This window comes from Scyliorhinus canicula, chromosome 7, assembly GCF_902713615.1.
Source record: "Scyliorhinus canicula chromosome 7, sScyCan1.1, whole genome shotgun sequence".
Taxonomy (NCBI): domain Eukaryota; kingdom Metazoa; phylum Chordata; class Chondrichthyes; order Carcharhiniformes; family Scyliorhinidae; genus Scyliorhinus; species Scyliorhinus canicula.
In genome coordinates, this window is record NC_052152.1 from 185,648,127 (window position 1) to 185,662,360 (window position 14,234).

Genomic DNA, 14,234 nt, shown 5'->3' on the forward strand with positions numbered 1-14,234 from the left:
AAATGTGGCCCATAACCCTCATGGAAGTGCTGTACGTTTGAGTAGATATTTTATGGTTTTACCGAGAGAAGCCAACATGTCATGCAGATCTTCCTTGTCAATGAAGCCATCTCGGTTTTGGTCTATCATGTTGAAAGCCTCTTTGAACTCCTGGATCTGAGACTGATCAAACATTGCGAACACATTGGAAGTTGCGCGCTGAGGGCGCTTCTTTGCGGTCTTTGCCTTTGCTCTTTTGCTGGACATGTTGGTGTCTTAGGGGCCTAAACAAAAAGGGCACAAGTTAAAAGCTTTATTTTAAGAACTGCACCACAAGTAGCAGGCAGGCTGCGAGACACGTCTGACTCATGTTTAGCAAGTCTGGGCCCATCTGACAAGTAGAAGAGAGTTAATTTGTGAATGCCACCGAGTCATTGAACCCAGAAAGGAGTTAAACATGCTCATATCTTTTTCAGCATCATTCCCCGGAAGGTAATTACTCGGATTAATCTCTTAATTAGGCAAATCCTACAGCATGGATAAGGTGAAACACACCATATTAAAATCAGGACATTGCAAAATACCATAAATAGCTTTTTATCTCCCTCGGAAACTAAAGATTTTACTGAAGGTAGTGAAGCTGTTTCGTTTTAGATTCATTGTTAAGCTCCTGTGTTATCAGAGGAAACGTTCACTTTTTAAAAAAAAACTTTTTTGCAGCTAAATCGGTCACCAATTGTTTTTGGAAAACTAAATTATGCCAGAATATTTGAAGCAAGAGCACATTTCTTCTTTAAAAAATGTTTCTGTTGTTACCTTTGTCTCAGCTTTACTGAAGTGCAGATAGGTGATTCTGATCAAAAAGTTAATTTATTTTCTGGCCTTTTGTTGGCGTAGTTTCAAAAGATTACTGATGACCATCAATTCAGTCGAGACAGTTTGTACCAAAGAACAGTGGCTTTAATCAACTAGATGTGTGCCAAACCTGAAGCTTCTCCCGCACTGAGAGCCTGTCTCAGATCGGCCAGTTATATACCTCCTCAGAGGGGCGGAGCCACAGGCGGAGCTAACAGCAGCATCAACACAACAATTCAACAGCAACAGTGACAGCAACAACTGTAAATATATACAATAGTGGATGTCGATGACAATAGTAATAATAGAACAACAGTGAGTATATACAATAGCCATACGTGGCTCACCACATTCATCCCCTGTTAAGAAAAAAAAGTCTGGCGGGGGTGAAGCGGGCTCATAGGTTAAGTCTCACAGGAGCCCATATCGTCCGCTGCGAACGCTGCAGCCCCGGCTGCGGTGTGGGCACTGGTGCCGAGACCTTCGGTTCCGGGAGCATGTCGTCCTCACAACAGGGTCCCGGACAGAGCAATGGCGCAGGGGCGGAGCTAATGGATCCAGGGAGGGATGTTGGTGTAAATGGGGAGGTAGACAGAAGGAGTGCGGTGATAGTGGGCACGGGGGTATCCGCGGGAGCCAGGTCCCGGATGGAGACTGTGTCCTGCCGTCCGTCGCAGTGTGCCACGTAGGCATACTGAGGGTTCGCATGGAGGAGCTGGACCCTCTCGACCATGGGGACGGCCTTATGGCTACTCATGTTCTTCTGGAGGCGGACAGGCCCAGGTCTGGTTAGCCAGGACGGAAGCGAGACCCCGGAGTTTGACGTCCTGTGAAAGACGAATAGCCGGTCGTGAGGGGTCTCATATGTTGCAGTACACAAGAGAAACTGGATGGAGTTCAGCGCATCGGGGAGGACCTCCTGCCAGTGGGAGACTGGGAGACTTCTAGACCGTAGGGCCAGAAGGACGGCCTTCCAGACCATAGCATTCTCCCTCTCCACCTGCCTGTTTCCCCGGGGGTTGTAGCTGGTAGTCCTGCTCAAGGCGATGACCTTACTGAGCAGGTACTGACGCAGCTCATCACTCATAAAAGAGGCGCCCCGATCACTATGTATGTAGGTAGGGAAGACGAACAGGGTGAAGATGCTGCGCAGGGCCTTGATGACAGTGACAGAGGTCATGTCGGGGCATGGGATAGCAAAGGGAAAACGTGAGTACTCATCAACAACGTTGAGAAAGTACACGTTACGATCAGTGGAGGGGAGGGTCCCTTTGAAATCCATGCTGAGGCGTTCAAAGGGGCGGAAGGCCTACACCAGGTCTGGCCGATAGAAGTGTGGTTTACACTCTGCGCAGATTTGGCAGTCCTTGGTCATGGCCCTGACCTCCTCAGTGGAGTAGGGCAGGTTGCGGGCCTTGACGAATTGGAGAAGCCGGGTGACCCCCGGATCATAGTCATTGTGGACAGGGCATCTGGGGGCTCACTGAGCTTCCCAGGACGATACAAGATCTCATAGAGCTCGATCCTCCACCACAAATCTTGTTCTTAATTTTGCCCCGCTGTGTGTTGTTAAACATGAAAGCAACTGACCATTGGTCTGTGAGGAGAGTGAATCTCCTGCCGGCCAGGTAATGCCTCCAGTGTCGCACAGCTTCCACAATGGCTTGCGCCTCCTTTTTAACAGAGGAGTGTCGAATCTCAGAGGCATGGAGGGTACCGGAGAAAAAGGCGACCGGCCTCCCTGCCCGGTTAAGAGTGGCTGCCAAGGCAAAGTCTGACGCATCACTCTCTACTTGGAACAGGATGGATTCGTCCACAGCGTGCATCGTGGCCTTGGCAATGTTGGGTCTGATACGGTTGAAGGCCAGGCGGGCATCAGCCATCAGGGGAAAAGTAGTAGATTTAATAAGTGGGTGGGCTTTGTCCGCGTAATTGGGGACCCACTAGGCATAGCAAGAAAGGAACCATAGGCATCCCTTCAGGGCCTTGTGGCAGTGGGGAAGGGGGAGCTGCAGGAGGGGGCGCATGCGATCGGGGTCAGGCCCTAGGACTCCGTTTTCCACGACATAGCTGAGGATGGCTAGCCGGATTGTGCGGAAAACGCATTTCTCCTTATCGTACGTCAAGTTAAGGAATCGGCAGTGTGGAGGAATTTTCTTTCCCTTTTCTTAGAGTACCCAATTAATTCTTTCAATTAAGGGGCAATTTAGCGTGTTCAATCCACCTACCTTGCACATCTTTGGGTTGTGGGGGCGAATCCCACGCAAAAACGGGGAGAATGTGCAAACTCCACTCGGACAGTGACCCAGAGCCGGGATCGAATCTGGGACCTTGGCGCCTTTAGACTGCAGTGCTACCACTGTGCCACCGTGCTGCCCTGCGGAGGAATTTTCTAAGATTGGCGTCGTGGTCCTGCAGGTCATGGCCGCAGATGGTGACATTATCCAAGTGCGGGAACATGGCCCGCAGTCCCTACTGGTCGACCATTCGGTCCATCGTTTGTTGGAAGACCGAAACCCTATTGGTGACGACGAAGGGAACCCTGAGGAAATGGAAGAGGCGGCCGTCTGCCTCAAAAGCAGTGCATTGGCGGTCCTCCGGGCGGATAGGGAGCTGGTGGTACGCAGACTTCAAGTCTACCGTGGAAAAGACTCGATAGTGTGCAATCTGATTGACCATGTCAGATATGCGGGGGAGAGGGTACGCATCTAGCTGTGTGTACCGGTTGATCGTCTGACTCTAGTCCACTACCATCCAGTTCTTCTCCCCGGTCCTGACGACCATCACTTGTGCTCTCCAGGGGCTGTTACTGGCCTCAATGATCCCTTCCTTCAGGAGCGGCTGGACCTCTGACCTGATGAAGGCCTTGTCTTGAGCACTGTACCGTCTGCACCGGGTGGCGACGGGCTTACAATATAAGGTGAGGTTCGCGAAGAGCGAGGGAGAGGTGACCTTCAGGGTCGTGAGGCCACAGACGGTGAGAAGGGGCAGGGGTTCCCCGAACGTTAAGGTCAGGTTTCGGAGGTTGCACTGAAAGTCTAAACCTATTAGCAACGGGGTGCAGAGATGGGGGAGGACGTAAAGCTTGAAATCGGCATACTCAACGCCCTGTATCACTAGGTTAACGATGCAATAAGGGCTGGTTTAGCTCACTGGGCTAAATCGTTGACTTTTAAAGCAGACCAAGCAGACCAGCAGCACGGTTCGATTCCCGTACCAGCCTCCCTGGACAGGCGCTGGAATGTGGCGACTAGGGGCTTTTCACAGTAACTTCATTGAAGCCTACTCATGACAATAAGCGATTTTCATTTTCATTTCATTTCAATACCCCCGATCTGCACGGAGTGTAATCCGGAAGCAAGGGAGACGGTTTGTGAGACAGGAAGGACCCGGAGGGAGCAGCGCCTTACCATATCCGGGTGGACGAAGATATCTGTGCTCCCGGAGTCGAAGAGGTAGGATATCTCCTGTCCATTGAGTTGGACGGTCATGAAGGTTTGAAGGTGATAAGGCCGGGACTGGTTGAGTTGAATCGAGCCGAGTTGCGGGCGACTGGTAGCGGCTGTGGTGGGATGGTCCCAACATGGCGGCCCCGATGAGACGCACGTGGCGGGCGGCGTCAAAGATGGCGACCAAGGTGGCTCCCCCACTGGTCGCATGAGGCGGATGACGCGTCAGAAGAGGGCGGGCACGGCAGGCACGATGCCACGCTGCGGGGTCTGTGAGCCTCAGGCCGGGCCTGGCAGGCTTTTGATTTTTGGACTTTAGGTCGGGAAAGGCATACCTTAACAAAGTGCCCTTTCTTGCCACTCGTTGCAGGTTGCTTTTTGAGCTGGGCAACGCTGCTTGGGGTGCTGGCCCTGCCCGCAGAGGTAACAATACGGCCCTCCAGAGCTGCTGCGAGGCGCAGGTATGGGACACGCCCGGGTCAGGTGATGGCTGCGCCTCCGACGCCCTCCAGGATGCCGCGTGGTCGGATGGAAAGGCCTCCAGGCTCTGGAAGGCCACTTCCAGCAAAGTAGATAGTTTCACCGTCTCCTCGCGGTCGAGGGACCCTTTCTCAAGGAGCCGCTGCAGGATGTAACTGGACCTGACTCCTGCCACATAGGTGTCCCGGATCATCAGCTCTGCGTGCTGCTGACAGTCAGGGACCTATACACGGACGACAGGATCGCAACACTGGACGAACTGACAGAGAAATTTCAGCTAGCTGGGGGGAACGAGCTACGGTACCTGCAGCTCAAAAACTTCCTACGAAAGGAGACAAGGACGTACCCACAACCGCCACGACAGACACTACTGGAAGACCTACTGGACGCAAGTATCCTAGAGAAAGGGAACTGTAGTGACATGTATGACCGACTGGTAGATAGGGACGACACCGTACTGGACGCAACAAGAAGGAAATGGGAGGACGACCTGGGGATGGAGATAGGGTGGGGACTCTGGAGCGAAGCACTGCATAGGGTCAACTCCACCTCCACGTGCGCAAGGCTCAGCCTGACGCAACTAAAAGTGGTACATAGAGCCCACTTAACAAGAACCCGTATGAGTAGGTTCTTCCCGGAGGTGGAAGACAGATGTGAACGGTGCCAAAGAGGCCCGGCCAACCACGCCCACATGTTCTGGTCTTGCCCCAGACTCGTGGAGTACTGGACAGCCTTCTTCGAGGTTATGTCCAAAGTGGTGGGAGTGAGGGTGGAGCCATGCCCGATAGTGGCGGTCTTCGGGGTTTCAGAACAGCCAGATCTATTCCTGGGGAGGAGGGCGGACGCCCTTGCCTTTGCCTCCCTGATCGCCCGCCGTAGAATCCTGTTTGGCTGGCGGTCAGCAGCACCGCCCAGAGCTGCGGACTGGCTGTCCGACCTCTCGGAATCTCTCCAAATGGAGAAAATCAAATTTGCCATCCGAGGGTCGGACGACGGCTTCCACAGAACGTGGGAGCCATTCATGCAACTGTTCCGGGACCTATTTGTGGCCAATGTACAAGAGGAAGAATAGTCGGGGGAAGGTAGCGGGAGGGGGTGGGGGGCTACAGGTTCGGTACGGGGGTTCGATGGCTAGCTAAGGCCCAAAACCAAACTAAATAAACATGTTGAGAGGGGGGGGGGGGGGGGGGGGGGGGCGGCGCAGTTACTACTACGAAGATGCTTACCTGTAAATATGTATGTTAATTTTTGCGTGTTTGTTTTTTTTTCTCTCTCCTAACAATTTGTCATTTGTTCAATATAAAATATGAAAACTGAATAAAAACATTTATTAAAAAAAAGCTCTGCGTGCTGTACTGCCGTGACCGTCTGGCAGTTACATCTCTGGACGAGTACCCTCAGTTCGCGCAGATATTCAGCCAGCGACTCACCCTGGCGCTGACGCCGCGTGGTCAGGAGGTGTCGAGTGAGTACCTCGCTCACTGGCCTCACAAACTGTCCTTTGAACAGCTCCACTGCCTCCTTGTATGAGGCCGCGTCCCTGATTAGCCGAAAAATCCTGTGGCTCACTCGGGCATTGAGGAGACGCTGCTTGAGTACCGAGGATACCACAGCGGCTGAGGAGTCGAGGTCAGCCTTGAAGCAACTGAGCCAATGCTTGAAGGTAGCCGTAGCTTCAGCTGACTGCGGCTCGAGTTCAAGACGATCAGGTTTCAGAGCGGCGTCCATTATGAAAAAAAACTAGTTGATTAAATTGATGACCATCAATTCAGTCAAGACAGTTTGTACCAAAGAACAGTGGCTTTAATCAACTAGATGTGTGCCAACCTGTAGCTTCTCCCGCACTGAGAGCCTGTCTCAGATCAGCCGGTTATATACCCCCTCAGAGGGGCGGAGCCACAGGCGGAGCCAACAGCAGCATCAACACAATAATTCAACAGCAACAGTAAGTATATACAATAGTGGATGTCGATGACAATAGTAATACTTTTTTCTTTTTTTTAAATAAATTTAGATTAGCCAATTATTTTTTCCAATTAAGGGGCAATTTAGCATGGCCAATCCACCTACTCTGCACATTTTTGGGTTGTGGGGGCGAAACCCACGCAGACACGGGGAGAACGTGCAAACTCCACATGGACAGTGACCCAGAGCCGGGATCGAACCTGGGACCTCAGCGCCGTGAGGCGGTTGTGCTAACCACTAGGCCACCGTGCTGCCGACAATAGTAATACTAGAACAACAGTGAGTATACAATAGTCATACGTGGCTCACCACAATTACAATATGGATGAGTACAAGATAACTCTCCTGAGGACTAATGTTACATTACTGGAACTTTTCATGCTACATTTTTATAGTTGAGAATAATATTGGAATTACTTCAATTGTCTTTATCTACTTCATCACCAGAATTTGTAGTTTTATAATAACTAGCATTGTCTGAAATTCGGAGGTGGGCTATTTCTCTACAATCAGTTTCCCGTAGGTTTTAATATTCACAGGAGACACATTCAGTTGTACACTTGTGCTTCCTGGAGTGCCCTGAGCTGAAGTCTGAGTGACGCTTCCCAACGCGGTTCCAGATTTGATCGCTAGGCTTTGCTTTGTTAGCTGATGTCAGCTGGGCAGTGGAAGATGCCAGACAGCTGGCTGCAGCCCCCTGGCCGAGGGAAGGAGGAACTCTCCAGTGCATCTAGATTATTGGGGTAAACAGAAGACACAGTGGCGCAGTGGTTAGCACTGCTGCCTCACAGCACCGAGGGCCCGAGTTCGATCCGAGTTTGGACATCAATGTGATCACTGTGTGAAGTTTGCACATTCTCCCCGTATCTGCGTGAGTCTCACCCCCACAACCCAAAGATGTACAGGGTAGGTGGATTGGCCACGCTAAATTGCCCTTTAATTAGAAAAACATTAATTGGGTAATTAAAAAAAATAAATTTAGAGTGCCCAATTCGTTTTTTCCAATTGAGGGTCAATTTAGCGTGGCCAATCCACCTACCCTGCACATCTTTGAGTTGTGGGGGCAAAACTCACGCAAACAAGGGGAGAATGTGCAAACTCCACACGGACAGTGGCCCAGGGCCGGGATCGAACCTTGGACCTTGGCGCTGTAGTGCTAACCTCTGCGCCACCATGCTGCCCATAAATTGGGTACTTTAAATTAAAAAATATATAGATTATTGGGTTCATGCAATAACTCCAGGTAGGTATCAGGTGAGAACAGGAACAGGTTTGACTCCTCCCTGCCACAGTCAAATAACCTGCTGTCACATGTCATCATGATGCATGCATAAAAGGCAACATAGGTGAGACACTGAAAGGTGACTGCTCCCTCTGGAACTAGATGCCTGGAAGGAGTTTAACACATTCAGGAAAGGAAGGGAAAATAAGAAAATTGGAAGTGGGCAAAAGGATACATTTATTGCAAGAGGATTGGTGTCCATTTTCGTGTCATATTTGTGAAAATTTATGTCCATTATATAAAGTACAGTTGCTTTGCCTCCTGGAGTTGGTCTGTTCAGGAAATATTATAATATGTTTTAAATAGCAACTCACAGGAAATAGAACAGTTCATACACTTCATATAATTTGGCTCTGTTTTTAATTAGATGATGTTTGACAGCACAGGAAAGGAACAAGACTTGGGCTGTATTACGCTGACAGGTCCTTATCTGCTTTAATGCTTTGTTACTTTAGCACTCTCTTGCAGCTAGATTTTAGAGAACCCAATTCACTTTTTTCCAATTAAGGGGCAATTTAGCGCGGCCAATCCACCTGCCCTGCACATCTTTGGGCTATGGGGGCGAAACTCACGCAAACACGGGGAGAATGTGCAAACTCCACATGGACAGTGACCCAGAGCCAGGATCGAACCTGGGACCTCCGTGCCGTGAGGCAGCAGTGTTAACCACTGTGCCACCATGCTCTTCCAACTGATTTCTAATAGTGGTTATGGAAGGAACCCATTTCACTTTGCGGTCATCTGTAATGTTATGACAAAATATCCTCCTTGCCCCACTCTCTCCAGGAGAGAAAAAAAATAAAGAATTCAGTTGTGATGTTTTGAATTTTTCCTCTTTCTCCCATTTTTGTTTTTTTGAGTTCTTTTGAAATTAATGACTGTAATGTTCTTGTTGGATTGCCTAACCTGATTTATATTACAAGCACATTTGTAGCTAAAGCTATAAACGATTTATTAACATTAACTGTGGGTAAAATATATACAAAACAACAGATGAATAACAGTATGAACATCCACAAGCAACCTCTCTCCCAGCTTCCTGGTCAGTTTAAGGTCACCTGATTCTATCATTCATTTATATACAAATGAGACGCCTAATGGTCAGTCTGTGAATTACAACACAACCATGATATCACAACAGTGACCAGACTGAAATGTGGTCCTATGGCTCACAGCAGCTCTCATCTACCCTTTACTATCCCTCCCTCCCTCCCATGTCCATCTGGACTCAAGTGCCAGCAAACTATAGGTTGAGATGCCAACCTGGATGAGCTTAATCCAATCCTTCATATGTCCAGTTTGAGTGGGAAACATTCAAGGTAGGATATCTGGTCCTTTGTTTCGTTCTAGGCTTGGGACATTGTGGTCTCCCACCACATTGAACTTGGGACTGAACATGGGACTGCCTGGTCTGTGTTGGCCAAAGCAGTTAGAGAACTGAAAAATATACATCATCACATTACATTACATCTCAGCCATTTATGGATGCTTCCCAAGTCTACTTTGCTGCTGTTAAATTTATATTCAATGAATTAAAAATGAATTCTCCCCCCCCCCTCTTTAAGTTGTTCAAAATGCAAAAGAAGAACATTCATTGTGAATGTCAAGTGAGGCAACAGCTCTGGACCCTGAATGAGTATGAGTTCCATTTTCAATCATACTCAATTGCACATTTCATTAACAGTAATTTGTTTCAAATGAAATTGCCGGGATTATTTATTACAGCATTAGTTTCACTGCAATTCTACAGCTGTCTCCCATTACAAGAGGCTTTGAAAGAGTGGCTTCTCTCTTGTCTAGAAGGATCAAACATTAATCAGCTATCTCTGCACCAGAAAGAAAGGCAGACAGAAAGAAAAACAGAAAGAAACTCTTATTCACTTAATCTTTCTTCATTCTTCATGATTGAAAACGTCCATTATAAATGATAAAACATAAATACATTTTTTTTTACTATAGCGTAACTGAATTTTGAAACCCCCAAACTGAACAAGTCGGATTTCAAAAGTTCTGGTAACAATTAAAATTTTTTTTTTAAAGAGTACCCAATTCATTTTTTACAATTAAGGGGCAATTTAGCGTGGCCAATCCACCTATCCTGCACATCTTTGGGTTGTGGGGGCGAAACCCACGCAAACATGGGGAGAATGTGCAAACCCCATATGGACAGAGACCCAGAGCCGGGATCGAAACTGGGACCTTGGCGCCGTGCTGCCCTAAGTTCTGTTAACAATGATGTACTTGGCAGCACGTTGGCGCAGAGGGTTAGCCCTGCTGCCTCATGGCGCCGAGGTCCCAGGTTCAATCCCGGCTCTGGGTCACTGTCTGTGTGGAGTGTGCACATTCTCCCCGTGTTTGCGTGGGTGCCGCCCCCACAACCCAAAGATGTGCAAGGTAGGTGGATTGGCCACGCTAAATTGCCCCTTAATTGGAAAAAAATGAATTGGGTTCTCTAAATTTATATTTAAAAAATGACATACTTACTTTGCCAAATTAAATCAAGTGTCAGCTTTTAAATAAAAACTATAACCTTATTACCAAAATCTTCAACGCTTTTTCTAAATTTAGTATAAACAGCCTCTGACATTCCCTTGATGGTTAAGTGGGTATCACATGGTGCGGTACTCAGATATACCACCCATATTTAGTGCATGACGTGTACGTTGATCTGAAGGAGGATAGCAGTAGAATGCATCAATTTAAAAAAAATTTAGAGTACCCAATTATTTTTTTCACAATTAAAGGGCAGTTTAGCATGGCCAATCCATCCAACCTGCACATCTTTGGGTTGTGGGGGTGAAACCCACGCAGACACGGGGAGAATGTGCAAACCCCATATGGACAGTGACCCAGCGCCGGGATTCGAACCCGGGTCCTCAATGCCGCAGTCCTCGTGCTAACCACGGTGCCACGTGCCGCCCAGTAGAATGCTTCAATTAGTCTCAGTCTCACTTGGCTAGGGAGGAGGAAAAATAAATCAAATAATAATTGGGCACAGCTTCTGTTCTGAAACATTCTCTGCTAATCTCTGCTGGAAGTGTACTTGTGTGGAAAACAGGTAGAAACAATGTCAAATCTGGCTGTGATGCACCTTATATAGTTGGACATCCTGATGACTCTCATTGTTTGGTCTCACATGTGAAGAGCAACCACTTGAGCAAGCTATCAAAAAGCACCTGGTGAAGGTGAAACCATCTGTGAAAAAAGGCCTTCATTTGCGAACCAAAAATTGATTCAGGAAAAAAACCCAATCTTGTTATTTTGTGCGCACTCTATGCAAAGTCAGCATAAGGATACAGCTCCCTAGGAATTATTATAATTATGCAAGCAACTAATCCTACTGAAAAATACTACATTCAAGGGCTTTGTTATTGTTTCAAATTATGGCTTGATGTTATCACAATACTCTATACAACAAGTAACCAAACTGTTGTTTGATCCTCGAGCCAAATGGAATGTTTTTCACTAAGTATGTCACAGAATCATAGAACGGTTACAGCACAAAGGAGATCATTTAGCCCATCAAATTTATTTCAATGTCTGTCTCGAGACACCATGTGGTGATGGGAAATGTTCAAACAAAAATCATCTGGTTGTATGCTTCCACTTGTAATTATAGGACAGAATTTAATGTTCTCCTGAAAGGGGATGGAGGGACTATATTATGGGACAGGGTGAAGACACCATCACTTCCTGACTCCCCTCAATTATGAATGAAATGAAATGAATGAAAATCGCTTATTGTCACGAGTAGGCTTCAATGAAGTTACTGTGAAAAGCCCCTAGTCGCCACATTCCAGCGCCTTCCCGTACCAGCCTCCCCGGACAGGCGCCGGAATGTGGCGACTAGGGGCTTTTCACAGTAACTTCATTGAAGCCCACTCGTGACAATAAGCGATTTTCATTCATTTCATTTCAATTAGGGCCAGGGCAGGAAGAGTCAAAGATAGACTTCCTGCCTAAAGGCCCTTAAGTGGCTACGGTGGCAATCTTCAACTACGGGCCTCCGGGCAGCACGGTTGCGCAGTGGGTTAGCACTGCGGCCTCATGGCGCTGAGGTCCAAGTTTCGATCCCGGCTCTGGATCACTGTCCGTGTAGAGTTTGCACATTCTCCCCGTATTTGTGTAGGTTTCCCCCCCCACCCCCCAAAAATGGGCAAGCTAGGTGGATTAGTCACGCTAAATTGCCCTGTAATTGTAAAAAATGAATTGGGTACTCCTGCAGTTCTGGCATGGTCCCTGCTCCCTGTGCCACTGCCTGCACTGGAGAGCTGCTGAGGTGGGACACCCGCATCAGAAAATGTGAACCCCAATGGTAGCCAGCGGGTGGCCTAATTGGGAATCAATCATTTTTTAAAAATGTTTCCAATTAAGTGGCAATTTAGCATGGCCAACCCACCTACACTGCACATCTTTGGGTTGTCAGGGTGAGACCCACGCAGACATGGGGAGAATGTGGAAACACTACACGGACAGTGATGCGGGGTCGAACCCGGCTCCTCGCCGCCATGAGGCAGCAGTGCTAATCACTGCACCACTGTGCCTTCCCCGGGAATGAATCTTGATGACGCTCATGGAGGTGGCTGGCAGGAGGTTGCCACTGGCTCTCCAGCCAGTCGACAGGCTCGCAGCCACAACCATTCAATTCCTCCCATTCCTCCTGCAAGTGTAAACTTTTGCGGAGTTCTTTATTGCCTTTACGCTTTGACATTTCGATCTTAATTCTGCTAAAATTCCAATCATATGGTTAAAATGGAAACATTTCACCGACCCAATGATGATTGGCAATGGGCTGTCTGGTGGCGGCATGGCTCTCATCTGTCAGCTGTGTATCTGTGCCCAGATGTTTGGCTCCGTTGGAGTGAAGCTGACATGAAGGTGGTGCTGGATAAATGAATTGCGCCTGCTCCCAAGGACCCAGGCATAGACTAGCATGGTGGGTCGCTTGTGCTCACAAACAACGTACATGTTGACAGAGTGGTAGTCTTTTCTATTAATGGGGTTCTCAAACTTGAGATGGGAACATCCAAGGCAACGTGAGTGCAGTCTATGGCACCCTGAACCCTGGAGAAGCCTGGAGTCTGGATATAACCTAGTTTGCTCCTTTCCAGCTTTTTTTTGTTTTTAAAAAAAATATTTTGATTCTCCTTTTTCACATTTTCTTCAAAATTTACACCCACCAACAAATAGTAAATGGTAACGAATACAATATCAATCCCCTTCTGAACAACAACGATCCCATCCTCTCAACAACCCTCAAACAACAGCCCGCATGACAATATAAACATCAAATAAAAAAACAAAAAGGAATCAGGAACCGCCCAGAGTCACCATTAATATATATAGTCCACCCCATCCCGCTAATATTCAAGGCCGTCCATTCCCCGAAAGTGCACAATGCATGACACCCATGAATTGTAAAACCCCACTACCCCCTCTCCCAGACTCATTCCCTCCACCTCCTCTCGAAAACACCTCACCCAGTATCGATCACTTCCCCCAACTTTTCACCCCGACTAAACTCATCGAAACCTGTTCTACCAGGCTCTGATGGCTGCAGCCCCTCCCCCACCTCAATCCCTTTCACTGGCCGGTTTAAACCAGCCAGTGTGGAGGCCACTGCCCAGGTCTCCTTCCCCTCCCATCCCCTCCCCCCTGCCTGGTCCCAGGAAAACAAAGAAATCCCCTTTGACACACACCCCCAATTTCATTTTCAGAGTTCAGGGCTTGCTTCTCAAGAAAGGAGACTCTCTTTATCTGCTTATGAAGAAAGTTTCAGATTACGACTCAGGGCGCGAATCTCTGGCCGCGTTGTGCTCAAGCGAGAGCACAATGTGGCCTAAAAATGCCGGGTGAGGCCTGCAGCGAGCCTCCCGACAGTTTCCGCGCCTCGCCCCAAATGGGCATGACCAAATGCCACTCCCGGAAGTAGGTCGTAAACCTACTTCCGACCTACTCACCCGGGATCCACCACCCCCCATTGATTCACCGGCCTCCCCAGGGAGGCTGCAATACGTGCTGGTCCGCCCAAATGTCAATCAGGCGGAACGGCTCCCAGGGGATCTCCCGGGCCATCGGAGACCCCTGGGTGGTCAGGGTAAGTACAGGGTGGCCCTCTGCACCCCTCCCCCAGAACGTGGGCACCTTGGCACTGCCCAGCTGGCAATTTGGCACTGCCATCCTGGCACAGCCAAGGTGCCCGTATGACACTGCCAAGCCAACAG

General features: G+C 48.6%; 1 protein-coding gene across 2 annotated transcripts in view; it reads right to left on the minus strand.

Moving 5' to 3' along the window:
- Window positions 1-14,234, minus strand: part of LOC119969614 (myosin regulatory light polypeptide 9) — a 56,739-nt gene that overhangs the window by 11,282 nt on the left and 31,223 nt on the right. For both annotated transcript variants that reach the window (XM_038803481.1, XM_038803480.1), the window contains exon 2: window positions 63-263. In XM_038803481.1, coding sequence (XP_038659409.1) covers window positions 63-246 — 184 coding nt within the window. In that variant the 5' untranslated portion in view covers window positions 247-263. The remainder of the gene's footprint in view (window positions 1-62; window positions 264-14,234) is intronic.